The sequence below is a fragment of the Vidua macroura genome, chromosome 14, assembly GCF_024509145.1.
Source record: "Vidua macroura isolate BioBank_ID:100142 chromosome 14, ASM2450914v1, whole genome shotgun sequence".
Lineage (NCBI taxonomy): Eukaryota > Metazoa > Chordata > Aves > Passeriformes > Viduidae > Vidua > Vidua macroura.
In genome coordinates, this window is record NC_071584.1 from 12492312 (window position 1) to 12519319 (window position 27008).

The 27008-nt window shown below is 40.8% G+C and overlaps 1 protein-coding gene across 7 annotated transcripts; it reads right to left on the bottom strand.

Moving 5' to 3' along the window:
- Nucleotides 1-520: 520 nt before the first annotated feature.
- Nucleotides 521-20674, bottom strand: LONRF3 (LON peptidase N-terminal domain and ring finger 3). Of its 7 annotated transcripts, none has more exons than XM_053989870.1 (13): nucleotides 20044-20674; nucleotides 18689-18807; nucleotides 18020-18142; nucleotides 15697-15852; nucleotides 14074-14317; nucleotides 13345-13435; nucleotides 10089-10203; nucleotides 9573-9694; nucleotides 8734-8892; nucleotides 7566-7728; nucleotides 6589-6738; nucleotides 5442-5602; nucleotides 521-2992 (listed from the first exon to the last, which is right to left on the bottom strand). In XM_053989870.1, exons 1-12 carry the CDS (start codon nucleotides 20663-20665, stop codon nucleotides 5444-5446), a joined length of 2223 nt encoding a protein of 740 aa, XP_053845845.1. In that variant the 5' UTR covers nucleotides 20666-20674; the 3' UTR covers nucleotides 521-2992; nucleotides 5442-5443. The 7 variants fall into 7 exon arrangements, 6 of the variants coding, with proteins under 6 accessions (XP_053845845.1, XP_053845844.1, XP_053845847.1 ...); XM_053989869.1 differs by having other exon boundaries at nucleotides 521-5354; XR_008439313.1 differs by lacking the exon at nucleotides 7566-7728.
- Between the last annotated feature and the right edge of the window lie 6334 nt (nucleotides 20675-27008).

Sequence of the window (27008 nt, forward strand, 5' to 3'; positions counted from 1 at the left end):
TGGGTTTGATAGCCCTGTGGAACTTCTGAAGTGCTCATCACTGAAAACAATCCTTCCATCACCACACAGACACAGTTTAAAGGTGGCTGGGATGCACCCGTGCCTGAGACAGTAAATGAAAAGGTATCCTGGTCATAGGTTTAAATCACAGCAACCTGTAAAGCAAATAGTAATGCAGCAGAGGAACCAAAGCCCACAGAAGTGCAGGGTGGTGCAGTGAGCCAGGCCTTCTTCAGCTCCCATCCTTTTTACTTTACCACAGCAACAAAGGAAGAGAGGAGGAGAAATAAAGCCAAGCCCAAAAATCCCCCCAAAAAACCAGCAGCGCCTGCTGTCCTCTTTTACAACATCTGACATTTGAACAGCTTAATTTCTATGGTTTAACTTCTTGACTTCAGAATATAGGAGTGTGACTGCAGGATATAGGAGTTGTTCTTTGTTCCTTTATCTAAAACACCTGCAAAAAGCAGCTCCTGTGTAATATCTGTTTGCCTCTGTAGTTGTTATGCAAGCCAAAGAGTAAAGAAGACAAAAATTTTAATTAGGAAACAACTCTCCACACAGACTTTGTTGGTACAACATAGTTATAAGTACATCTACAAACACATACAGGTTCTTTGGACTATGATTTTTTAAAATATATTTTATATGACAATGCAAACAAATCTGGAAAAAAAACAAATTACTTCAAACTTATGTAGAGGTAGCTGAACAGTATTCTGCCCAGTGATATGAGAGTATAACTTAAGTTTCATTTCAAGTTCATTACAGTGCACAAAAGGATGTTTTACAAACAAATGGAATATACAAGTCCACAAAACATTTTATTTAAAATGGCTTGATAGATATATTTCTGGCACTCTTGTAACCACATAGCTTGATGTAATTAAATTGGACAAGTATATGGTTCCAAATTAAGACATCTTACACAGATAGTCTTCTGCTCCTCATTTTTTTACTTCTCCGTTCCTTATCAGGGAATTATAGAAGCTATTACATTGTTTTTGCTACACTTCTGCTCTGTAAACCTTTGTTCTGCAAACTGAATGTAAAGATTAAAAGCTGCATATGTTTTATATTTATAAAATATATGGCTATGACTATTAAAAAGCTCAAGAATGGCAATAACAGAATACAGGCACTTCTATGTGAGGGTTACTTTAGACCTTATGAAAATCCAACATCAGTAAGCACTTCACATGATACCTGGATGAGTAAGTCAATGTAATAGTTCAGGTTTTTATTACCCACCATTTTAATCCTGTCTAAGCAGATTAGTTTCTTTCTTCTTTCAGACAATATTTATTTAGCAAAGTGTTTCAAGAGAGTGACTTTCTTCAAACTACCATTTTGCTATTGCCATAAGACTTTCAGTGATTTACTGGGCTTTGGAAATGAACCCAGCTCCTAAACTACATGCTGCACTAGTTACAGTTTCAGTTATGAATTAAATGAGAACTAAGCAGGGGTTGAAAAGAGGGATTGTGTTCATCTGATGTAGGACTTGGGGGAAATGGGGAGCACTACCCTAAGTGCATATAGGTCCATGGGGTTTTTATGTACAAAACCCCTATAGTTAAAATTAACTTCCTTTTTTAAATAAGTGTTTGTGAACATGTTCTCCATTCCTAAACATTGCATTTAAATACAACTCCTGTCATTAATTTAAACACCAGTAAAACTTCAGCACCAAGTAGAAATCATTAAAAATAAACATTTTCACAATGAGAACAATCAGCCATTGGAGTAATCTTCCCAGGGAAGTGTTGGATTTCCCGACATTGGACACTTGTAAGATTTGGCTGGACAGCCTGCTGGACCACCTTGTCTAGACCATGCTTTTGCCAAGAAAAGTTGGACCAGCTGATCCTTGAGGTCCCTTCCAACCTGGGATTCTGTGAAAAGACCATCTAAACCAGAACTCAACGCTAGGAAGCTCTTTCTCTACAGCACAGATTAAGACAGACCTGCTACATCCAAATCCACTTTTTTTTTTTTAGATTAAAACAATCTTTGGACTAATAAATCCATGGTTGAGGTGTTCTGGCAGTGAGCAGTCGTGCAGGACAGAAGGACAGGCGAGCCACACGTCTGACAGCTGCTATCTCTTATTGCTACATTGTCATGGAAGATAGCAGCACTTCGAGGAATTACAGAAAAAAAGCAAGAGGAACTTTTACAGCTAACACCAGAATATCACTTAAGACTTAGCATAAAGGCCTATCACACCATTTTATCATTTAATTTTAAAACTACTGAACTACTGTCTAAGCAGCCTATGCATTACCTATGCCCCCACAATGATTAATCAATACTTCAGACCACACAGGAAATGCAAGTTTGAATCATGATTTGGTCTGTTGGACTTTTTGTTTTTAGCAGATGAGCAAGACTGGTTATAAAACTGGGTTTGGTGTCTAGAAAAATGTGAGCAGCTTAAATAAAATATTCCCCCAATTAGTGTTGTATCTGATCAATGCTATTTCTATAATTAAACTGAAGGTATTTTTAAATCTGTTCAGCTGTTTATTCATGCCTGTGATAAATGTTGCATTTACATCCTTGTACTTATTTATGCAACTGAAAAAAAATCAGTGGTAGTGTAGCAAACCTAGATTTTTTTATTTTAAACATCGCTACTGAAACTTTACCATCTCAACATAATGAAGGCTAAGGGTATTCCTTGTCCAGTTTTTCCTGGACAGGTTTGTGTTCTCTAGCATATATCTTTCTCAGTATTGATTTTCATTTCTAATGGAATTTGCAGGCTTGAGCCATTAATCTAGGACGTGTGGCCATAGAGCAGCCCCAGCAAGAATGCTACTGTACCTGTACAGATGGAATTTTGATTTGTTGTGCATATGCAGATCACCTGTTTGCATTACATGCAGTAGGTCCAGTGTTTCCAGGCTGCAACAAATGCACTGGGTGTTCACGATGCAGGGCATGTACACAAGTCTCTGCTTGGAAATTCTGGCAGCTTTACTCAAGGCTAACAGAAAAGACAATATTCATCTTTAAAATCAAGGATTCTTTCCATGACATCTTCTCTAAAACAACAAATTAGGCAGAATGAGTATGTAGGAGACATAGCGTGCAGGATAAAAAAATAATTACATCAGTGAGAAAACAGATTAAATTAGCTATTTAAGCTCCTTTTCTCACAGATAGGAGTAACAAAAGTGGAAGCTTTTTTTCCTGTGGGAGCAATATGAAACACTTATGCTCTGCAACAGTACATAATGGTTTGTGGAAGAATTGCATTTAATGCAGCTTCACTTCCAAACAAGTAGAAATCACTTTGTTGACTTATGAACACAAAATGTCATAGCAAATATCAGCCACCATCACTTGGTACTGTTCAGAACATGTAGGTGTTTTTATACATTGTTTTCAGCATACCAAATACCACTCGTGGAGGAAGTGCAGCAATCCAGCAGTATGGAAGGAAGTTACAGCATTTCCAAAGCAGCTCAATGCAAACAGGATACAGAGTCCATGTGCACCACAAGGGTGAAACATGCTTGTCTTCCATTTGTTTCTTTGGTACCCTTATTAAAAATGTCAACAGAATTTAACAAAAGGGGAACAAAGGTAGCTTTATGGAAACTACTTTTAACTAACAAATATTTCTGATGAGATAATGGAAAAACATGCAGAAAAATTACATTAAATTCTACTGCATTTTTTTCATAAAGGCATGAAATGGCAGTGCTATCCTGTATAAAAAACCCAAAGAAATTTATAGCATTCCATAACATTCTCACTTCATTCTAGTTTTTGCCACTGAAAAAGAAAACAGTAGCTTAGAATAAAAGGCCCAGTTTTGCTCACACTGAAATCAGTGAAAGTCAAAATCAGATGGAGGGAGCAGTCCCAGAAAGTGGTACACTGTAAGCAATACAAGCAGTAAAACAAGTATATGAACTGTTGATTAAAAAAAAAACAAAAAAAAAACAACAACAACAAAACCAAGACACTTCCTGTTCTCATTTCTGCCCTATTTTTACCTGCTTTATAGCTAGAAGTAATCATGCTAAAATTCACTTGCCTTCCTTGGGAGATAACTATTTTTAGCAACACTACCCAATCTCTTAAGAGAAAAGCAAAGGCTGGGTAGAGATTTGAAGCTAACAGAAACCTGAAGATTGGAGTGAAATAAATAGCATTTATTACAACATATTCCTTCTTATGTGACAATCTACCCTCTGAGTCCTACAGTTCAAAATAACTCCCCCCTCCCCCTCCCATACACACACTCCAAAGCCAAATCCCACCAAACAATTAAAAGAAATAAAACTCATATTAACAGCAACAAGAGTTGATGGGAAAAAAAAAAAATCTATGTATTAACCTACAATGAAATGACACCAGTACTTCCAGTTTTCTCTAGGATAAGCCACTTTCCATATATTGCAGCTCTTTCTTCGCAGTTGTTTGTAGCCATTGTCCATTTTTGCAAGAAAGAGTTCAGATATAAATTCAACTTCAAGTTATTCTGTTCTGTGAAATATTAGGGGTTAGATCCTTCTGTCACCACTATGGTCAATTCCCACTGACATCAACCATCAGCACTTGAATTTACTCAAGCACATAAACTCATGCTTAAGCAGGTGCTTGACTGTTTGGTTGTATCAGGAACCTTGCCACAAGCATAGGATGAACCTTCAACAGCTGTGCTTGAATTAACTCAGACAATCTGTGTATTCAAAGACTTCAAGGCAGGATGTTTTGGGGGCGTTCTTAAGCTACAGCAGAACTGGGGATGAGTAGAAAAACATTCAAAGTATTTGAACACAAATAACTGAAAAAATCATCAAAGCAGTTGCTTGTGCACTGCAAAAATCATCATTTTTGCCCCCAGTCATAAATACAGGGTAAAAACACTATAAATAGAGCAGCTCACTTTCCTTTAGTGAATGAACACATAAATAATATACATTTTGAAACAAAAAAAATCATAGTGCAAAAATAAATTATCAAACAGAAGTTGTGAACATTATTTTACACAATGCTATATAAAACCTGAACCATTTGAATAAAAGACTTTGCAGTTCACTGAAATAATGCATTAACCTTATTATTTCTGCTTCACATTAAACTGCACAGTTTATCCTTTATCCACTAAAAAATAAAAATAAAATAAATTAAAAAAACCCTTAAGATTTTTAAAAGGTTTATGGCAAACAAGATCACTTTTTGTTCTATCACATTTGTTATTAATTTAGCAGTGCAGTGATTGAATACTCGTCTCAGTTCCAAATGGAAACTATTGAAGTATCCATAAACATCCCCTGCTCTTTTATAAGTCATCCTCTTTGAAATTCAGGCTGGAAACATCCTGACACTCAAATCTGTAAGACATTATTGCAGTTAGATGAAGTTACAAGAGGCAGTCTGCAGTCAAGGACTGCGGGAGCCGCCCCAGCTCTGCTCCTCACCATCACCGCGACCTCGCTCGCGACATGAACGTCAGGACGCGTCTGATGCCGTTCAGGCGGTCTTTGAGGGACTTCATGGCGAGGAAGGGCAGCTGAGCTCTGTTCTCCAGGGGGAGCACAGCCAGGACCCACCAGCACCAGGCTGGCCCATTGGGGTTCGCCTGCAGTTGGGGGGGAAAAAATAAATTAGAAGTCAGGATTCATACAGCTGGTAAGGTCCTGGTTTTGAGGATTTAGCTCTGAAAAGACAGGTTTTGATAGCAATGCAGCAAGTAGATCATTTCATTGCCAGCCTAATGGCTTGTGACTACTGGTTGGCCTGAAACAGGTTACAAACAAGTGGCACCTTTCCTAAAAATAGGATGTTAAAGGCATTTCTATTACTAGCAATTGTTAGTTACTACTACCAATTTATAAATTTATAACTATAAACATATAGTTATAAATGTACAACTATAAATTTATAACTATAAACATATAAATTTACAACTATAATTTTATAACTATAAACATACTGTTTATATAATATAGTTATATTATATATTATATATATAATATATATAATAGTTATATAACTATAAACATATAGTTATAAATTTACAACTAACAATTTATAAATTTAAATTTATAAATTTAAATTGTTAAAAAAAACAATTTATAAATTGTTAGTTGCTACTAACTTCTGGTTTGTTTTCAGTCTATTTTCTTCCCATGTTATTACTGACCCAGATCTTCGGGATTCCTTCTCCGTACTTTATAGCACTACCTCACATTTAGCTCTTGCTGTTATATTCTGTTATTTTAGGGCCCCACCATTTGCAGTCCTTTAACAAAAGTAAAAAGTTTCCAGTTGCCTGTTTACTCTCAGTCATTTAACTGGGGAAGTAGAGCAGGCAAAAAGGCAGTTCAGTCTCCTGGGATTAATGCAGTGAGATAAATAGTCTCAAAGTTATCAACATTAAATATGAACTCTTTCTTTCCAACTGTGCTACCACTGGTGTGTGGCAACAGAATTTAGAGACTCAGCTTACATGGGGTAAATGCAGAGTATTCATATTTTCATCTTAAAACACAATGCCTGCCAGCTTATCGGATATCCCTGCTATTTCTGTCTCTAAAAGTTACATAAGCCACTGATTGTGGGTACCTGTGGGTCAGGATCCTTGGCTGGCATTGGACCAAAATGACTGAGAATTCTACTTTTGAGCGCTTGCTTGAGGGAGTTAAACCACGTATAGGCCTGATCATAGACAGAGTCATGGAGAACAAGTAATGCAGCATACTCTTGTCCTTGCACCTGGAATGAGAAATGAGAGGGGCAAGGTTACTGTTAGTGCAGTCTGCATGTTGGGGAAGGCACAGGATTTTCAGGGTTGGATAGGGGAAAGGAAAAGAGAAAAAAACATGCCAAAAGAGTTCTGGACTAGTGAGAGCTCATTTGGTACTTCCCCTTCTGATGACCCTCCCCTATCCAAATTCTTCACTTTGCCTGTATTCTAATCAAAAATATCTATTTGTAGAATTGGCAGCTTCTGGATTGTTGCATGAAAAAAGCTTTACACAAATATTGCACAAAAACAGGAAAAAAAGATTGTGCAAAGCTTTAAAAAAAAAAAATCAGTAGATCCTCAGAGTAGACATTTTATTGTCCCATTACATACCAAAAGCTCTTAAGAATTAATGCAAGCAATTTTGAAGGTTGTGGTGCACCCAATTCTGCTGCTTCTTACCTGAGTGGGGATTTTTAAACTGGCTTCCATACAAATGGTGTAATGTTCCCCCTCCACCCTCTTCTAAACTGCAGTTATTCTGTCTACAAGAGCAGTAAGATCTCATCCTGGATTCACTTAGTCTGGTCCTCTGATAAAGACCAGAAGCACTCTTCAGTACATGGGCAGTGTGTGTGCATGCTTGTGCTAACTAGTATGTGTCCCACCTTAACCATGAGCAGTTATTAAATACCACAAATTTGTTTTATTAGAAACTGCTACCAAAAAAAACTCACTAAAAACATGCTTAGAACATGCTTCTAAAAAAAAAAAAAAACAAACCAAAAAAACTCACTAAATACATGCTTAGAATTTCACATGTAATACAGTTTAAATGAAACATTTCTAAATCTACCTTTTGATCCTCAATGTACTCAATATCTGCTGTATTATATCCATCGCGCTGGCTGTGCTGGATCACCTTAAATCTCCTCTTGCCAATGCTGTCTACAACAGAGCGACCATCAGCAAAGAATTCAACATTTCTTATCTCCAGAATGCAGCCATAATCTGCAAACCTATTGAAATCAGAACAAAAGCAAGTAAACAAATCTTATTCTCTCCACCCTGAGTTCCACAGAGCTGCCATACAGCCAGTCCCTACCACAAAGGTATTTACCAATGTCAGCTCATTTCTATTGTTCATAGCACTGACCTGCTGTAGTTCAAATTATTCCACAATTGTTTGCAAGACTATCAGGAAGATTCAGACTGTCTAATCTGATTAATGCTAACTGGGTGTTTTGGAATACAGGAAGCATCTTATGAAACAAAAAGATACACAGATCAGAAGCAAACTTTCTCCATAATCCTAATATGTTCAGTCAATTTGTACAGAAGGACAAGTGTAATTCAGAATATGAGCATTATGGAAGGACTAGGAAATCTATGAAGAAAGAAGTTTTTGCACAATTTCAGCAGATTTTACTTTGCAGGTGGGTATTTTCTGCCAATCATACTTTTCACAGAGTATGCAAACCCATAAGTTTACAGCATAAAAAGAAGGAAGAAAAGCTAAACAGAGAGTCAAACACTGAAGCCAAATTACCAAAGACTGACTGTAAATGGCTCAATGTAAATGCTCAGCCAGTCCTTGTGAAGGGCCTGCTTTACTTCTGCAGCCTCCACTAGAAATATATAAAGGATAAACATATCCCATAATTTAACGAAATTTAGCCCAAGAACACACCTTACTGCCATTTTGATTTCTTGTGCCAAGACAGCAGATTTAAAAGCAGGAGAAAGATACACTTTCTTTTCATGTATCACAGGAGGTCTGCAGCTCAGTCACACATGTTACACACATTCAGTTATGAGCATTTTGAGAGAACAGATCATCACATTAGAATCCAAGTGCTCAAGAGAGAAACTTCTGTCTTCTCACTGTCTTTAACCTGCATGATCAGGGAGAAACTTTCTCTACTGGAAAACTACCACAGGTATTACAGCCATGGACCTTTCTGCACCTCTCCACTGGCTCCAGACTAAGTGGGTACCTCACATGGTCCAAGCTCTTCACTCACCCTTTGACAGGGTCGCTGATGCACATCCCAAACTGCTTGGTGCCAGTCTCCATGCACCTCCGGATCATCAGCCGGTAGCAGGGCTCAAAGATGTGCAAAGGACATGGGACTGTAGGATAAGCCATTGTGCACACAAATATGGGAACATTCTTATTTAGGCTGTAAGAAGGAAAGGAAAAATCAGATATGACGTTTTACCAAACTACTGATACAAGTCTCATATTGTTTAAAATTATGACATCTTTAAATAGAAATTATAGCATCTTTAGAATAAAATTCTTAATGGAATAAAGAAAGTTTAAATTATTGTTAAAAGCTTAATTCCATTCTTACTGGAATGGTAAAAGCTAAAATTATTTTCCCCTTAACTGACTAAATAATCTAGAAAATTATATACCACTTAATAGCAGACAAATATTTCATTAAGCATTCTGGATTTGCTTGTGAAAGCATTCCTGGATCTCTACTACTACTTTTATTTCTTTTATTTCCCTTAATCCCATTTCTTCCCTATCCAGTATATTCCAAACCCCATCCTGTCAGACTACTTCTCACTCTGCACCTTTCATAGAGGCCCACTGAAAGCAGACACATTGCTTTGTACTTTGTTTATAAAGCAACCTTCTGGATTTCTTCTACTTCTCTTTATTCTTTAGTACAGTGTCTAGTTTTTATGCTCACTCAAGCACAGTTTCCCCTGGACCCTGTTCTCTGAAATCACATGGTACAGAGAAGGAAGCTCCATCAGCATCTCAGCTCGTGCTCCACAGCAGCCAGAGCCACTCACAGCCAACAGCAGCAGAATTAGAGATGGGATTTTACATAAATGGATTACGTACTTGGAAAGCTCTGCTATTTCCTCTTCATAAATCTTTCTCCTTTCAGTGAGTTCTTCTGGAAGATATCTGGCTATTAGCTCCTCCATTAGCACTGTTTTACAGTATTTCCTCATAGCCAAGCACTGCAGTAAGAACACCCACAAGCAGTTAGGAACATCCAGCACTTCACAGAGTATGGTGCCTGTGCAAAGGGCATCACCCCATTTTCTGATGTCTGTGATTCTATCATCTGTCAAACTTGCCACTGAAGAGTTGTTTTTTTAACTATTCCCTGTGTTACAGACATTCACTTAGGAAATCTGGAAAGCAAAAATCACCTACAGATTTCTTAAGTACAGGCCTGGTCCTAAGGTTTGAACAGAGACTAGCCATGCTTGGCAACTCAGAAGAGCATTTTAAAAGTCACATTCTTCCTGAGTTATATAATTTTGTGTTGGGAAATACCAAGGCTGTCTGAAGGTGAAGTGGTTCCTATCACTTGTACTTGAACTTACACTGAAAAAATCCAAGTATTACCTCTGAGAGCCCTTCCTTGCACAGGGGACATTTTGGGTTGTGATCCAGGCATCTCTCCAGACATTTGAGACAGAAGGTGTGCCCACAAGGTGTAGTGACAGGTTCATAGAAGAGCCTAGATTGGAAAATCCAAGAGCAAAAAGACAACAATATCATGTACTAAAGTAAAAGCAAAAGGTTGCTACCAAAAAAAAGCTGAATTCATTCACTAACTTAACTACTTAACTACTTAACTTACTAGTCAGTAACTACAGGGGTAAAGTCACTTCTTGCTTTTCATTTCCTCAACCAACTTTTGTATTTATTCAGCCTAAAGACTTTGTTATTGCCAGCCAACATGAAAGGCAGCCCATGAACTCTGACTTCAGTGAACATGAGGGACAATATCGCACAAGCTTCCAACAAGCCAGCATTTCATTTTCCTCTGTGTGAGCAACAAACAGACCCAGAAGTTGGATCATCTGACTTCACTAATGAAATTGAGCAATACTTGCACAACTATTACTGAATTTTTGCGACTATTTGTATGTGTACAGCTAAGCACAAAATACCCATTTGCAGTAATAGCCCACATGAGTAATTACAATAAACAGGGACTTGGCATGATTCTATTATTGCCAGCTCTAATAGGTATTTTTTTTTAATAGAGTTTTTAACCTTCAAGGGACTGCTTTTCTGGAAAATGAGTGACAGGAGGTTCATGTTTTATCTGGAAGAATATTTAAATATATAAGGCCAGGTCTTCAAAGTATCATGGTACCTCTTCTTTACCCATTTCAAGGACCTCTATGACACTTATTTTCATGTAAAGATTTTTTCCTTATTATGTAATATTGCAAAGTCATGTTTCCTTGTCAATAAAGACCATAAGAAGATATAAATAATACAGAAGGTTTTTTTTTTAAATAGAAACAATTCAAATCTAGAAACTAAATTGTCTGGAATATACTGTATTTTATAACATACTGTCTAAACATTTTAAGGTCTTAAATACTACTCTCATCATTTAAGTGAATTAACATTTTTTCTTAAAAGTATTAGTTTATCAAAACAGTACACTGTGTTTTGTTAAACATGTGGAAGTTAAAATATGTAAACCCATGTTAATTAGCATCTTTGACAAGATGAGTATTTAAGAATGCAATTGGCTTTTAACAAGACTGCCATAGAGAACTCATTAAATGTCATTAGTTACTAAAAACATTGACATTTAAGCAATGGAACACATGAAATAGTATCTAAAATGCCACACCTATCTTATTGCAACTTGATGGTGTAATTGAAAACACTTGTTAACTGTTTCATGAATAGAAACCTCACTTAAACTACGTGAAACACTGAATTCTACCCTGTTTTCCAGTAAGCACTGCATTGCATACATAATTATTTGGTAGGGACTGACTTCATCTGAAATGTAGCATAAAGACAAGATACTCCTGTTAAGATTCCTGAGTCTGCCCTAGCTCCAACAAAAGCAGCAGCAGCTTTTCCTAGCAACTGTAAGAGGACCTGGACAAGCTCCATGACTTGCAGAAAGAAACACTACACACCAAGACTTGTCATGACACTATTTTGAGTACTCCAACACAGAAACTAAGATGCTGTGGAATAATGCTTCTTCTTTTCTCACTAGTACCTTGCTTTGACTACTTTGTGTTTTCTGCTTGCTGCTGGAGCAAAGGTAGGTCAATAACATTTTTGCCACTCCATCAGACAAACAGGTTAATAACAGCTCCTGCAGTTAATTGTGAACAGGGCAGTAGGTTACTAGGTAATTAGTCCAGAGCATCTCAGGTGCTTCTGAAGAACATGTCAGGAAGTAATTATAATGGGTCTGCATAAATAACCAGAAAGATCTTAGGAGAGCTTTCCTGAGCACAAGCCCTCCTTGTGCAGTGATGTTACAAAGCTAACATCCTTCTGAAGGCAAGGCCTGCATTTGGGACTACAATTCCAGGCACAGAACTTACACCATCCTCTATTCTATAAGGGAAACAGTAATCCTTGAGCTAATTCCTTTACAAATGTATTGTTGTCTGGCTGTTTCTGATTTAACATAGAAGATGAGAAAGTAGGATGAATTAATTTTATTTAAAACATCTGAAAAATGCTTTGTGGACACAATGATAAACAAGCAGCATCACTAAACCATCTAAGACTAATTGTGTGGCTTTCTGCTAGAGGAAAGTTTTGCTCTTTGCACTATTGAGTGTTTTGACAGCTGCACAAACGTTTGGAACATATTTCAGCTGTAGACAGGCAGAGAGAGAGGGGGCAGATCTGATTTATTCCAAGCAGATGTAAATCAGACAATACAGCAGTTGGTCCTCAAACTCAGTTTGTCTGAAACAAATTGAAGCCTCCTCTTCTGTATACAAACAACAAAAATCCAGATTTCTCAAAACACAGGCCTTCAGAAGTAAATCCCTAAAGAGGCTATCTGCTATTTAAGAATTAAAAAATATTGTGCAAAACTAACCCCAACATGAATTATAGATAAATCTGGGTAATTAAAAAAACCAAACAACCTAAGCAATACCCACTGCAGCAAGTGAAACACCTTCCCAATATTTCTAAGTCACTAAAAACCCTCCACATAATGTATTTGACACAGTGAAAATGTTTTGTACAAAACAAGTAGTAAAATAAATGCAGTTGACAACTCCTACTTGTTTTACTAAGCCATTGCTGTTCCCAAGAACAACTGTTGTTTAACTGGAAGAAGAAATCTTCAAGCAAATGGAGTGACTGCCTCAGTAAAGTGAGGAACACATCTCTTAAGCAAGAGAGAGTTAAAACATACTCTTGCTTACTTGCAAGATCCTCCTGTTGCAATAGCAGCAACACAGTACTTCACATGCAAACTCATGGGATGGGATCCCTTTAGGTATTTTGTGCTTTTCTGACAAACAGCTCCACAAATCCCCAGGTTTGTGCACTGTGTCAGTGGCTGGGTGGGTGTCAGTGATGAGAGCAAATCTTTCAGACACCTTCACTAACACACTTAACCCCCATGTGACTTTGTGTGCCCTTTCCAAAGCCATCACCAGCCCAGAGAAGATCAAAGAGTCCCCATTCATCAACAGTGCCCAGAGCCAAAGGTCTAGAAATGCATCACTGGAGTAGCAATCACACTAAAAGCTAATTTCATGTCACAGGCAAAAATAAGTACCAAGTAAGCTAGAAAATCTCTAGGTCATAAAAGGGCTGAAGGTACAGCTGAAAAGCTATAGATATCTGTGAGAAAAGAACACACCTCATACACAGGGAGCAGTCCAAATCTGATGGATCCACAACTTCAAATGGAATATGTTGTCCAGTACTATTTTCCCTAATATCAACTATGTCTATCAATAAAAAGAAAAAATAAATGTAATTGAGCAGAACCATGCAAACACCTCATGTATTTACACTAGCATCTGATATTTAAATGTCTGTTGTATATACTTGCAACTTACTGAACCATGAAGCTCATTTCCAGGCAAATTTTCAAATTCAGCCTTGGCACAAACCAGCACATCTCCCCTTAATTTTGGTCACATTATACCCACTTACAGAGGGATCAATCCAGCCTTGCATTGGCAATCAATGTCAAAACACTTTTTGTTAGTACTGAAAATCTAAACTGAGACAAATTCTTCTCTCGTACCATTGTAAATACATCCCACAGCATGAAAACAAGGCCAGATACCAAGAACAAATAGAGTTTGTACTTTTAAGCTTTTAAAATTATTATAGAAAATGCTAAGACCATGTGCAACACTGATGTTCTTTAAAAGACTGAGAGCTCTGCTGAGAAAAGCACATGACCCAACCTTCTTTGCCCCTATTTAGCCTTTTTCTCTCTACACACAGTAAAGCTTCCACAACATGCATGCCTTGATTAGGCAAAAGGGAAAATATAAAAGATAAAGTGTAATTTGGTCCCTCTTTGTCTGAAGACACGGGTGGCATGCCACGGAACCTGTCCTATAATTAAACATACCTTTCTTCATCAGTTTGCAGGGCACCTCAGCATTTCGCATCTCCTCTGAGCAGCACTTCCTTTTCAGGAGGCTGCATTTCTCAGAGAGGAGAAAAGTAGACTCTGGCAAGGAGGTGAATTTGTTCTCCTCCTCTGAGCAGTCCTTTCTGCTCTCTGTAATTTGTATAGATTTCCTCAAACTACCAGAAGTAGTTACATTTGGTTCCTCTTGAATGGAAAAACCCTTTTTCTGTTCCACATTGACCTGTGTGAAAAGAGGACTGACATTAGACCAATCTTCCAACAACTTGGTAAGGAAAAAACTCAACCTGTCAAAAATCTTTAATATTATAGATCACCAGGAAGGACATTGCAGGTCAAGAAGCAAGGGTTTGAGATTTGCTAATCCTAATTAAAAAAACTTAAATCCCAAAAAGCAAACAAACAAGAAACTTGATTTCCCCTCCCCACCACTGAGGGTTTTTAGACCATTTGTGTGGCTTTAAAATTCAAAGGTTGTGAAACTGGATTCAGGCAGAAATGTGGCTAGATCTCATGTTAAATATATTGTTATCACTGAACTATAGGAAAATGCATATTGCTTGCATCATGGTGATGGTATCAACCAACAGAAAAACCAAAACAATTCAGTTTATTTTAAGGAAGCAGTAAAAACACAAAAAAAATTTATGAGAGAGAAAATGTCCAGAGCTTCCTCTTGCAAGGCAGATTCCTTTCTCAGAGGATAAACCATTCAGGGTTTATCCTGCTATGGCCACAGGACATCCTGTGAGCAGCCACTGCACAGGACATCACCCATCAGCTTTGTACCATCACCTCCCTGCATGGACCCAAAAACAGACACTGTGGATTGTGATGTGTAACATGCAGAAAGATGAGTAAACTGTCCCTTGAATGGCTTTGTGAAAGTCATGCAAAAGGGTTTCTTGTCAGAATATCCTAACAGCCTTTCCATGGTGCAATGTCACTGATTGTTTCTTATCAGTCTCAACAAGGCAGCTCAAAACCTCCACCTCTCTTTGTAAGGACTAGCCACGTTTTCTCCTAAATATACAATATATGCAAACCCCATCCCAAAGTTCAGGTCCCAGTGAAGCAGAAGTGATCCTTACCAACCTATGAATGTAAATTTCTGCAGCCCTTTACAAAGCTACAGCTGCAAAACCAAAGTTATGAAGTAGCTAACATATCTTATGTAGCTCTACAATAGCCTCTAAGTATTGCACAGACTGAGTATAGAATGACTTTGTTACTGGCATCACCAGCTATAGCTCAAGTTGAAGCTCTAGATTTTAGCATTTCACAGCTTTTGAGGGTATCTAAATCCAATCTACAGAAGCCCCTTTCAACTACCAACTACTTGAAAGACCTAAAGACAATTACAGGAGTAGAACCCACGCAATTCTGACATAAAATTTATCAGAACAGAGGACTTCTATTAAAGAAAAAAGCCAAATAAGGAGACAACAGTAAGTTAACACTGTTTTGTATGTTCTGAAACTGAATAAAATTTTGAGAAAATGTATCCTCCTATCTCCCAGAGGCAAAAAGGACAGAAGGCTTCCCAATGTGAACACAAAACACACAACAAATTAAGAACCACACATCAGACTTGATCTTTACCTTGAGCAACCTTTGTAGGTTATGGCTGGTGCCTCCAGATCCCACTGAATTTAGGAGATTCCCCTTTAATCTAGAGTGATGTGACAACAGCTGCAGGATATCGGGTAAGTGTTCCTGAGCATTTCCCGGGATGAGTGAAAACAAACTAAGTAGAAGCTGTGATATAAAACAGAACACTTCACTGCTTAGTTCCTTCCTTGCAACCTCTAAATGAAAAAGCAAGTAAGGGAATAGCTAAAAGAAGCATCCAGGATTTTATTAAAACGATTTAAAGAGCCCTTTAAAGTAGGGTAGGAACAAGAAGTGCAAGAGCGAATGCAACACAGGCCAAACAGACAGCAAGAAACATTTGCAGAGTTAAACAAGCCCACAGAGTTATTAACCATTCTCTGTGATGTGACACACACATGCCCTTGTCCTGTTTGTCCTGCAGTTCAGGGCTCACCAGAAATTATTAACATCTTTCTTAAATGTTTTTGGTTTGTTTTTTTTTTTTTTTTTTTTTTTGCTGCATCATCTTTCAGTGGAGTTTACTAGTACAGAAAGCACTCATCTCACAGGCTTAATCCAAGATCAGTTGGGTAAATGTGTCTGATATTGTAAACTGTAGCTATTTTTAATTCAATTATGTGAGACTAGAAAAAAGGTAGGCAGTAGAAAAATGCCATTTTTTTATTTGCTCTAAGAAAATAAGTGAATCTGTTTCAAGTAGCAGCTTGAAGCCTCTTGTATGGCATAGATTATCAGATGAATATTTAAGGAAAGAAACAGACCTGAATAGAAGATTCACACTTCAAAAACTAATTTCAACATACTACTGAGGTGATCCTGCTGATGCCTGAGGAAGCCACATGACAGCTGAGATTTCTATTTAAAGCCAAAAAGGATTTCACAGGATCACACTATGTCCAAACTAACACAGGCAGACAGTTAGTACAAGCAGAACATCACAACTGCACCCAAAGAATTTGGTAAAACATAGTATGTCACTGTTATATGAACAGCCTTGGAACTGACCCAGTAAAATATTGCATCATGGATGAACTCTGTGTCTGATGAGTGCACAAGTAATTCTTTCAGTCATAAGAAGTCTAGTTTTTCTCAGAACCCCACTGCTCAGAAATTAAATGTCTTGGAAACAGCTATTTGGAGTCAGAATTTAGAGACATATCTGTTTGTTTCTGGTCTTTTTGCTCTAGTGCACAGAAAGTCTTCCAGCATGACTGTGAGCACAAACCATGACATAATGACAATGAAAGACTGCATGGAACCCACTGGGGAAAAAAGTAAACAAAACCCTCAAACATCAGTGACAAAAAAATCCTCAGAGGCTGAAATCTCAGCCATATATAAAATGAGATAGAAATTTGATTTCACTACAACCATTCAGGTTATACTCTTACTTTTGTGAATAGAGTTTTACTGTAAGAATTCTACTGTGCTTAGAAAGCCTTATGTGCTACAAAATATAGAAATCCTAATGTTCCTATCCCACCAGTGATTGAGAATGGCACAAATACACTGCCATAGAGGAAAATAAAACTATTGTATTTTTATTGCCATAAGTAATCACTGCAACACTGAGCCTTTTAACTATGACAAAAACAACAAAAAATTATCAAATGTCAAAATACTGATTCACAGGATATCAGAGATTTGAGGGGTGGGAAGAACAGCAGTATTCACAAAAGCCATATAAGAATTCACACACATTGTAGGTTGCATCTGAAAGAAGCCTCACTGCAGATCCATTTTTTTTTGCTTATTTAGCATTAATTATTAGCAACCCTAAAAAACTATTTTAAAACTGCTCTTCTTTTATTGACTACTTCTTATTTCACACCTCCTGCACACACTGACACTTGGGCAGCATGACTGGCAGTAGGAAGAAAGCTGCTGCTCCCAAGTGGAGTTTGATGAGTGCTGCGTGTTGTGCTCTGCCAGTCACTGGCCTGATACATCATTCAATAGCAACTCCCCCTCTTCTGCACTCCAGCACTGGGAACAGATTGCCAGGCTAGGAATCAATTAGAAAATTGAGAATCACAATAGTCTGTGGGGGGCAATTATTAACAATTCAGTTTTCCTTCAAATTTTTTGATGCTAACACTGTAACTGTTTCCACTGAATGGCTGCTGAGTATATTTTCCTGCTATCTTCAGATCAGCAATACACGACTCAAATGTGAACAACAGTCTGGATTTGTATCTCCATCCAGCTCTCTGCAGTAATGAGAGAGAGGAAAAAGAAAAAAAAATGTATCCTCCTTTATGAGAGGCCCCTGAAAACCATTGTGCAGTTCCAGATGATTTAGGGAACTCACCTTTTGTGCCTCAGACTTGGCTGTCTTGTTCCCAGTATCTAGAGCAAGGCAGAATAGAAACTCCCTTAAAGCTTCTTCTGTTTTCCCCAGATTAGCTAATGCTTGTCCTTTCCTTAGGTGACCCTGCAAGGAAACACATCCACAGCTGCAGCTTTTGTCAAGAGAGTATGCAATAAAACCACGATGAAAGTACAAAAGATCTTTCTGAAGAAGGAAAAACTAGACAGGAAAAATCACTATAACCATGTCTTACACCTAGACACCACCAGTGCCTGGGATTCTAAACACAACAGTCCTGAAAACTACAAGCATAAACAGGATATTCTTCCACTCATGCAAGTATGATTCTCACAGCACCTGAGCCCAGCTGATATTGGAAACATCTACTTCCAAACAGTCATTTTGTCCTTAGCATTCAATTTTTAGAGAGTTCACAAAATTTATATTCATCCAAGCCAAAGATAGGAGCCATAGCTCATTCTCCAGGACTAGCACTCTCTTTCTTCACCCCAGGAAGCTCAAGAATATAATGGTTAAATGTCTGTAAATTACAGGAGTCCAAGAAGTTACAGGACTTAGAGCCTCCCTCAGATTCCACTGTCTGACCATTGTAACCATTTCAGGGCACTATCAAGGTTTTAGAAAAGTACAACTGGAGTCAGAACTTACTTTCAACCAGTATGGCTGGAGCCTGCACGCTGTTTCTGCATCGTGCAACGCATCTTCACAAGCTTTCAAAGTGGAGTTAATCTGGGACCGGTTGCTATATAGCAAGTGGTCATTTGGAGCTGTAGCAAATAGAAAAAGTGGTTGATTAGTTAAAAATAAATAAGTTACATAAGCTTTATTCCTTAATTTTTATTTTTTTTAAACACATGTTGGTGCTTCCAAGTTGCACAAACCCACAAAACATTCAGTTTTTAAATAACTATGTACTAAATTAAGTCTGGAAACCTCTTTGGGCAACTCCAGACAAAATGCCAGCTATGTCTTATATAACTGCAGAGAACATTGCATAAATAAATGCTGAGACACTCACACAATAAATTACCAGCACTGACTGAGGATCAGATGGTTGGTAGAGACATACAGGAGGCTTTTAAGATAACAGGAGGAATGCTATCATACTGTAGGGAGGAGTTTCAAAATTGGTAGCATCCAAGTTTTTCAGTGACAAATAAGGGTCTTTTCATGCCACAGCTCAAAACACAGGAAAATAAGGGACAGCATGAAGAATCAGCTAGCGTTACAATGATCACCGAGTCACACCCTCTGCAGCATTGAGACACACCGTGTGCTGCGGGAGGGCTGGGCACTTTTCTTCGGAGCACTTTCATTTGAGAAAAGCGCTTCCCTATAATTCCGTGCCTTTAACTTCTACGTAGTACTTGCAGCGTGAGTCACTTTTCCTCAAACTGCATGAAAAGAGTTCTCCCTGCGCAGCCCCGCAGGCGCTTCGCGGCGATGGGGAGGGAGCGCGGGGCCGGGCCGGCCGGGGGTGCGGGACGCGCCCGCCGCCCGGACCCGCATGCCCGGCGCTGCCTCCGCGCTCGGCTGCGAGCGGCTGCTCCGCGCACGGGGGTGGTCGGCGGGGATCCCCCGCGCCCAGAGCCCTTCCCGGGGCGCGGCGGGATGCCCAGGGCGCGGCGCTCCGCTCCCCCCGGGCTCCGCCGGTTACACAACGGCGCCGGCCGGGGGGAGCCCAGCCGGACCGCAGGCTCGGGCTTACGCAACCGCTGCTCTCCTGACCCAGTTTCACCGCGGGCCGAAGAGCCGAGACCCCTCCCTGGGGTTCCCCCTCCAGGGCTCTCCGGACGCCCGCCCCAGAACCCGGCCCCGGCAGCCGGCGGCGAGCGGGAGTGCGGCCCCGGCACATTCCCGGACACCGGGGTATCCCCGGCCGAGCCCAGGGCTCGGCGGGACCCGAGGCGCCGGAGAGGCCGGCAGCGAGCCCCGGCCGGTGGAAAGTTATCTCTCCCCCGGCACGGAGCCGGGGACCAGCATCGGGGAGAGGGAGCCCTTACCTAGGCTGACCGCTTCGTTGTACTTCTGCAGGGCGGCTTGGAGCTTCTTCTCCTTGTAGAGGAGGTTCCCTTCGTGCCGGAGCTGCGAAGCCTTCACTTGGCAGGGGAACCACTTGGTCAGCAGGTTGCTGAGGATGACATTGACCCGCAGGAGCTGCCCGGCCGCCGCGCCGCCCGCCTCCTTGCACAGGACGCAGCGCGGTTCGGGCGCCCGGTCCCTCTCCAGGCACTTTTTGCAGAACGTGTGTCCGCAAGGCAAGGAAACGGGCTCGAAGAGGAAGCCCTGGCATTTGCGGCACCTGAAGACGTCCCACTCGCGGGGTGCCGCGGGCTGCCCGGCGGCGGGCAGTCCCTCTTTGATCCGGACGCTCTGCGCCAGGCACTCCACCAGCTTCTCCAGCTGCTCGGCGCGCAGCTGCTGGTGGCGGGACGCCAGCTGGTACAGCGGCAGCGCCTCGTGCAGCCGCCCGCCGAAGGCCAGCGCGTCCGCCCGCCCGAGCAGCACCTGCCACTCGGGCCCCAGGCCGCCGCCCGGCGCCTCCAAGTTCTGCGCCTGCAGAGCCCCGGCCGCCAGCTGCAGCACCAGCTGGGGCTCGGGGCGCGGCGGCAGGTGCGAGCCCATGGCGGCGGCTCTAGCGCGGCGGGCGGCGCGGGACGCCGGGAGGCGCGGGCGCGGCGCGGCCCCGCCGGCCCATGGTGGTGCTGCCGCCCCGCGCCGGGAGCGCCCCGCGCCGTCGCCGCCGCTTATATAAAGGCGGGCACGTGACGGCGGCGGCGGCGCTCATTGGGCAGCGCCCGCAGGTTGTTACAAAACCAGGCGGTTTTGTAACGCGCCGGGCCCGGCCCGCGCCGGGAGGGGCCGCCCCGCGCCGGCCCCGGGGCTCGCCGCCCCCCGGGAGGGCTCCTCGGACGCCCCGTCCCGGCGGCGCTTCCCCCGGCGCGGCGGGGTTTGAGCCGCGCGGAGAGCTGAGGCGCCGGGCTGTGCAGCGCTGCCCACCGGGCACACCGGGCGCGGAGTTCGGTTTGACCCGCTGCTCTGCACGGGCGCCGCGGTGAGACGCGGAATTCGCTCCAGGGTTCGGTGTTTTGGTACCTCCGGTAATGCGAAAGAAGCACCGGCTCGAAGTGATTTTGAAAAGCGAGAATGCCGTTTCCTGCTGGAACTGGAATCGCGAAGCTTTGTAGCTACACAGTTAATCATTCCCTTTAAGGGAATCTACGTAGTAGTGAAGCTATTTTAATGTCAGGTACTCCTGGTTCTAGAACAACTAAGGAAAACATTGTTGTGTTTATTTAGTTTTGCAGTGTGGCATGTTGCACAGCTCTACCTGTCCGTGCCAGGTTCTAGATGAAAAGCACATATCTTCTGGTGTATCTTCGGTTTATTTAAGAGCAGCTCTGTTGACCGTTTCAATCTGCATGTTCCCACCAATTCTTGTTAGATGAGACAGTTGCACTAGTTGTGTAACTGTCTGTGCTAAATGTAGTCTAGGGAGAAAATCACCTGTGCTACTACAGAAAAGAAGCTGTTCTAAAAGAAGTTGTGTAATGCTTTTTGTTTGCAGCTTTATGCATATTTACAGTTACCAGAAATGTCCACGTTATGTATACATACACTCTAAAAATATGGAGTGCTTTTCACACTGTCTTAAAATCCACTGCAGAATTTGAAAATTCTGATGTTATCCTATTACTGATATAATCAGCCTCCTCACGAAGCTCAAGAGAGGGGATGAAGGAATTAATTTCCATTTTCTTACTTGCAGAAGTGTCTGGACTCCACAGTTTAGACTTAGTGAGCTAAGTAGGTATTAAGGGACAAGCCCTGCCTGTGGAGCTTGAATGGACAGGAGAAAAGATGAAAGAAAGGAGAGGCAACCTGAGTTTTGCAAGACCTTGTTTAGAGAGGATACTTGAGAAAATTCAGATTACCTTAGATTTAAAGAGAAAAATTAATTTAAAGCTGTTTAAAATCTGGATTTTAACTTTTAATGTACACACTAATTCTGTGATGTTTGTGTCCATGTGTAAGGCAGCATTATGCTTATACAGAAAATCAGATATGTACCTGGGAGCAGAAGCCAGCCATCAGCCATCAGACCCTTCAATTGTCTTTTGATTCCTGTGATGTGGAGACATTTTGCATCTGCCAAAAATTTGGTCCTTGTCTCTAGGGTTCTTGAATCTTAAAAAAAAAAAAAAAAAAAAAAAAAAAAAGTTTATCATCTAACTGCTTTTCTCAAGCAAGCCTTTAATTAGAAAATGAATTTAATAAGCACTGGTTTCAGTACTTCTTTCTGCCATAATTTAAATCAGACAATAATCCAAAGTATGGCATAGGCTGCCAGCAAGTAAATGAAAGCAAGGTGGGACAACTGAAGCACTTAAAATTTCAGTTAAGTAGTGCTTCAGAAGAGTTAGAAAGAATGGGCATTTGTGCTCAGGAGTGTGGGGGTTTTCCATCCAGGCTCCAGCTTGCTAACACAGACTTCTTGTTTTCCAAACTTCCATGCAAGAAAATCTCATGCTATTAAGGAACAAAACCCTTAAGAAAAAAGAAGAAAAATGCTTTCTTGTAGCCTTGAGGTCGGCAGTTGTCTCTATTGCAAAACTATAGTCTCAGCAACCCCTCAGTGTGTTATTTTATAACCATTGTCCTGAAAACCACTATGAGTCAAAGCCTATTCAAGCGAGGGAAAGTGACATAACCACTGGTTACCAGTAGCAATGCAGTGACAATCTCTATCAGAGATACGCCACCAGTATTTACATAGTTACATAGCAGACACTTAAAGAGATAACTCTTGGTATAAAGGGAGGGTTTCTAGCAGAACATTAATTCAAGATAGGGAAGGGGAATAGATTTATCAAAGGAAATGCAATCAGCATTTGTGCTCTGCAAGGAACTTCCACAGTTCCTATTGTCAATGTATGAAAGCATCTGCAGAGCTGGCTGGCAGTCTGAGCACTCTGGACTGAAAGGAGTCTCAAAAAGGCACTGGGAAATGCACTTCTGGGAATTCTCTTCTACCACCAGGACATGGCTGAAACATTTCAAGGGAAAAGAGCAGCTGTGCTTCTGAACTACTCCCCGTGGTGGGATCTGTGTGCTTAGGAGGGTTCAGAACACAGACCTGACCTTATGACAGATGGCCCATGGGCAGCAACTCTGTGACCCTCTTTTTCAGGGGAGAAACCAGCTGGCTCTGCCTCTCCTAGTTCCTGGTATGTGTGGTGTTTGGTAAATGTTAGTACTTGGTGGGGTGTGACAGGTACAGAGTGAGCCGTACAGTCACTAACAGCAAAATACTTTAAAGCCAAGATACTAATTGACTGTTCACTAGAAGTCAAACAACTACTAAATATTTGATTCTGGCATCAGGCCTGGCTCTGCAGAGACTTTTTTAGCAAAAACAGCTGTGTGAATTGATCATACATAATCTAGATATGCTGGGGTGTTTTTATATAACACATCCTGAAAGCATAGAGTTTTCATACATTCATGCATATATTCATGGACTTGGAGCAGCAGTAGGTCATGAGGTGTACTTCATTAGAAGGAAAAAAAAAAAAAAAAAAAAAAAAAGCACCCTCCTGCCTACCTGCATTGTTCATGAGATCAAGAATGGATTTATCCTTTACTTAACAGAAAAAGTTAAAGTGAGGAGGTGACTCACTCTGCAAAAACACATCTCCCATGTATGATTTTTCTGCAAAGGGAGGTCTAATTTCTTCCTTTTAATGACAATGAGCACAGTACCGATCTTCTTCCAGCAGTTAATGGCTGGCATAACAGGCAGCATGAGAGCATGACTACATTCTTCAGCCTTCTTCTGAATCCATAAACTGCATCAGGCTTTGAGTCCACAAAAGCCACCAATAAACCTCTCTCCCCTCTCAAACACAACTAACCCAAGTGTGACATTCCAAACCACCAGTCACACTGACTGAGCTTCTTCTCTAGAGGAAGAAGGGATGTGACAAATACAGCCACAGATGGCTTTTTATTTCCATGTGCTCTGCACGTGCTGTAATAGTCCATAGCAAGAACAGATTTTGACTGATGGCCCGTGCAGTTGAGGCAATTTCAAAAAAAGCACCAAGCAGGAAGCCTGACCATTATGTCAGGAAGCTGCACTAACATATGCATAGGGAACAGGAGGAGAACATATGTGTGCTCTTCTGTGTTATTTTGCCACTGAACCTCTGAATGACTTTTGGCAACTATCTTTACCTCTTATTTTGCATTCTGCCTATGGTGACTACTCCTTCATGTACTGGGCATCCTTGCTATCATACACACATGATTTACATTGAGAAACTATCAAGTCCAGGTTTTACTTTAAATCTGTTTAAAATTAATTAATCTTGAAAGAAAAGGCATAATGTTCTGTCCTCTATAAAGGAAATTAAAGAAAAGGTGTAATAGAGAAGTTTATATTCATATGCCATATTTAGAAAATCACTACAATTAAGACACAAATACATCCAGTTTAAATAAATGCAAGGCACCAATAGAGAGAGCAGTGCTTTCACAGGGTATTGTTTCTCAAGAAAAAATACCAACAGAGCCTGCAAAAGGTTCTTGTTACCTACTGGTCCATGAACTGTGTAATAAGAAAAAACCCCAGTGCCCTTCCCACACAAACCCCTGCCTGCCTAATTGATGACTGACTGGTGATCAGCTTGACAAGACCTCAGGACCGACAAAGCAAGCATCCCACTCAGGCTGTATCTCTCACTGTGTGATACTGAAAGGGGATTCACAATGTGTCCTTGAAGCGTAACCAAACCTAGAGTGACTTGGATAAAATAATTTCTGTTCAGACATTCCAGATTCTTAGAAGGTTACTTTTGTTCTACATTGGAATGAAAGGGCTACAGCCAGAAATTCATTGAAATCCAAATTCCAGGGTATTTCAGTTGGGAAGAAAGAAGATATTTCAGCATTGAACAAATATTTAACAAGTAATTCATTATGAATTCTGAAAAACCTAACAATATTTTGAAGACTCTCATTTTAGCAAAACTGAGGAACTATCTGCTATGCACTCCCACTAGCCATTTTGGTGACAACTTCTGCTTTATTAATCTCTCAGGAGGAAAGGCCTAATTAATTCTTAAGTACAGAGGAGTGAACACCCCAAGTTTTCAAGCACCCATCAGCATACATGGTAACCCTTCAATTACAGTAAACTGCTGCTTAATGTGTAGCAAGACAAATTCAAGACTAAGTGATCCAGAGAACATGACAAATCCAGTCAATAAGTCTTTCCAGTTCTGGAGAACATGAGCAATTGTTGTTACAGAACCACCAAATGAATATATTCTGTCTAGAAGGTATTCATGGATTCCTCTGCTCTGACCAGTAAGAAATGAGCTTGCAAATGCCTTGAGCAGCAGGTCATTTTACCTCCGTGCAGCAGAATTCCCTTTGTCTGAAATGACTTCACTTAGGCTCAGCTGAGAGACATTTTCAGTTTGAAACAATGTAAACCTAAGCAGCCAGAAGGGAAATGTTGTAACAAGGAACACAAGGGTGCGTGTTTTGTTTCACAGCCTGTGGTATGGTACAAGGAAGACGAGAAGCTCCATAGTGGAGTTAATGCAGTCTACAGTCCACTTGGAAGTTAAAAGACTAAGATGCAGTATGGATCAAAGCTGGGAGTTATTGATGAGTCCACTACAAAGCAAACGGAACAGGAAGCTTCTGAACAAATTGAAATCCTGCTGATGGTTTATTTGAAACTACAGGACACATTCTTGCACTGGTTTTAAAAGCTTTCTGGACCACAGCTATTCAGCTATCTTTAGATTGGTATGGACTGCTGTCAAAGAAGTCTCCTCTGTAGAAGTATGACAAATAAGTCTTACTATGCTTGTTGTGATTTTTTAAATCCAAAAGGCAAATCATCCTTTCCTACACAAACATCTGTGGGAGTGTAAAAGGCCTCCTTAACCCACAATTTCAATTTCAGTAGTTTTCTGCAGGGAGTGAGGAAGATAAAGAGAAATTCTACAACGATAAAACATGAAAGAGACAAATATGGGTAGTATTACTGTGATAGAAACCCTACAATTAGTTGGAACAAGCCATGCTTAACAATAACAGTGGCATGTGCTTTCTGAAGTACCTCTGACTTCTGACAAACTGAGTTCTAGAGCCACAGCCTGCTGTCTTTGGGCAATTGCTCACAGCCTCCCTGCCTTTGCTGCTGGGGAAAATTCATTCAGGCAAGGAGTGAGGAACGAATCCGTTTTTTGGCAAAGCTCTTAGGGACATACATGTGGTCCCACAGCATTTAGATGAGACTTGAAACATGTTTCACATTAAGGGAGTCCTTCCAAGGTAAACTCATGGACCAAAGGAGTAACTTAGAACAGCCTATTCCAGTACAAAGGGAGGGACCTACAATGACTGTCCTGTCCAACTGCCTGAGCAACTCAGGACACTTCAGCCTGTGCTTAACTGCTTTCTCAGCCTGGGGCCTTGGATATCCTACCTGTGACTTCCATCCCAGTTGTAGGCAGCCCCTTCACCCTGGGGTCTGGCCTGCATGACTGCTGAGCTGTAGTGGGTTACAAGATCACTGCTTCTTGCTGCTCACCACCACTGCAGGGCCAGAGGTTTCTGCCTAGTCATGTCAGCTGATTTCATGGGATCAAACACACAGGCAACACATGAAACGAGAGGCTGGCATTTCCAGTTACAAAATTAGGAGATTACGGCTATTTAGCCCATTCTGATCAACCAGATAAAGAAATAGATTTCACCTTTCCACTGCTGTAATTCCATGGAATTAGTCCTGGAAGCCCAGATGATACTTCTTTCTTGATCCACAGACTTCCAATTTTCTTCCAAATTAGCCTTTAACTATCCATAGCTAAAGTGTAGTCAGTAAGAAATGAGGTAACAACATTTATGCAAAACTCAAGATCACATTTGTCTTTCTAGAAGGCAGGAG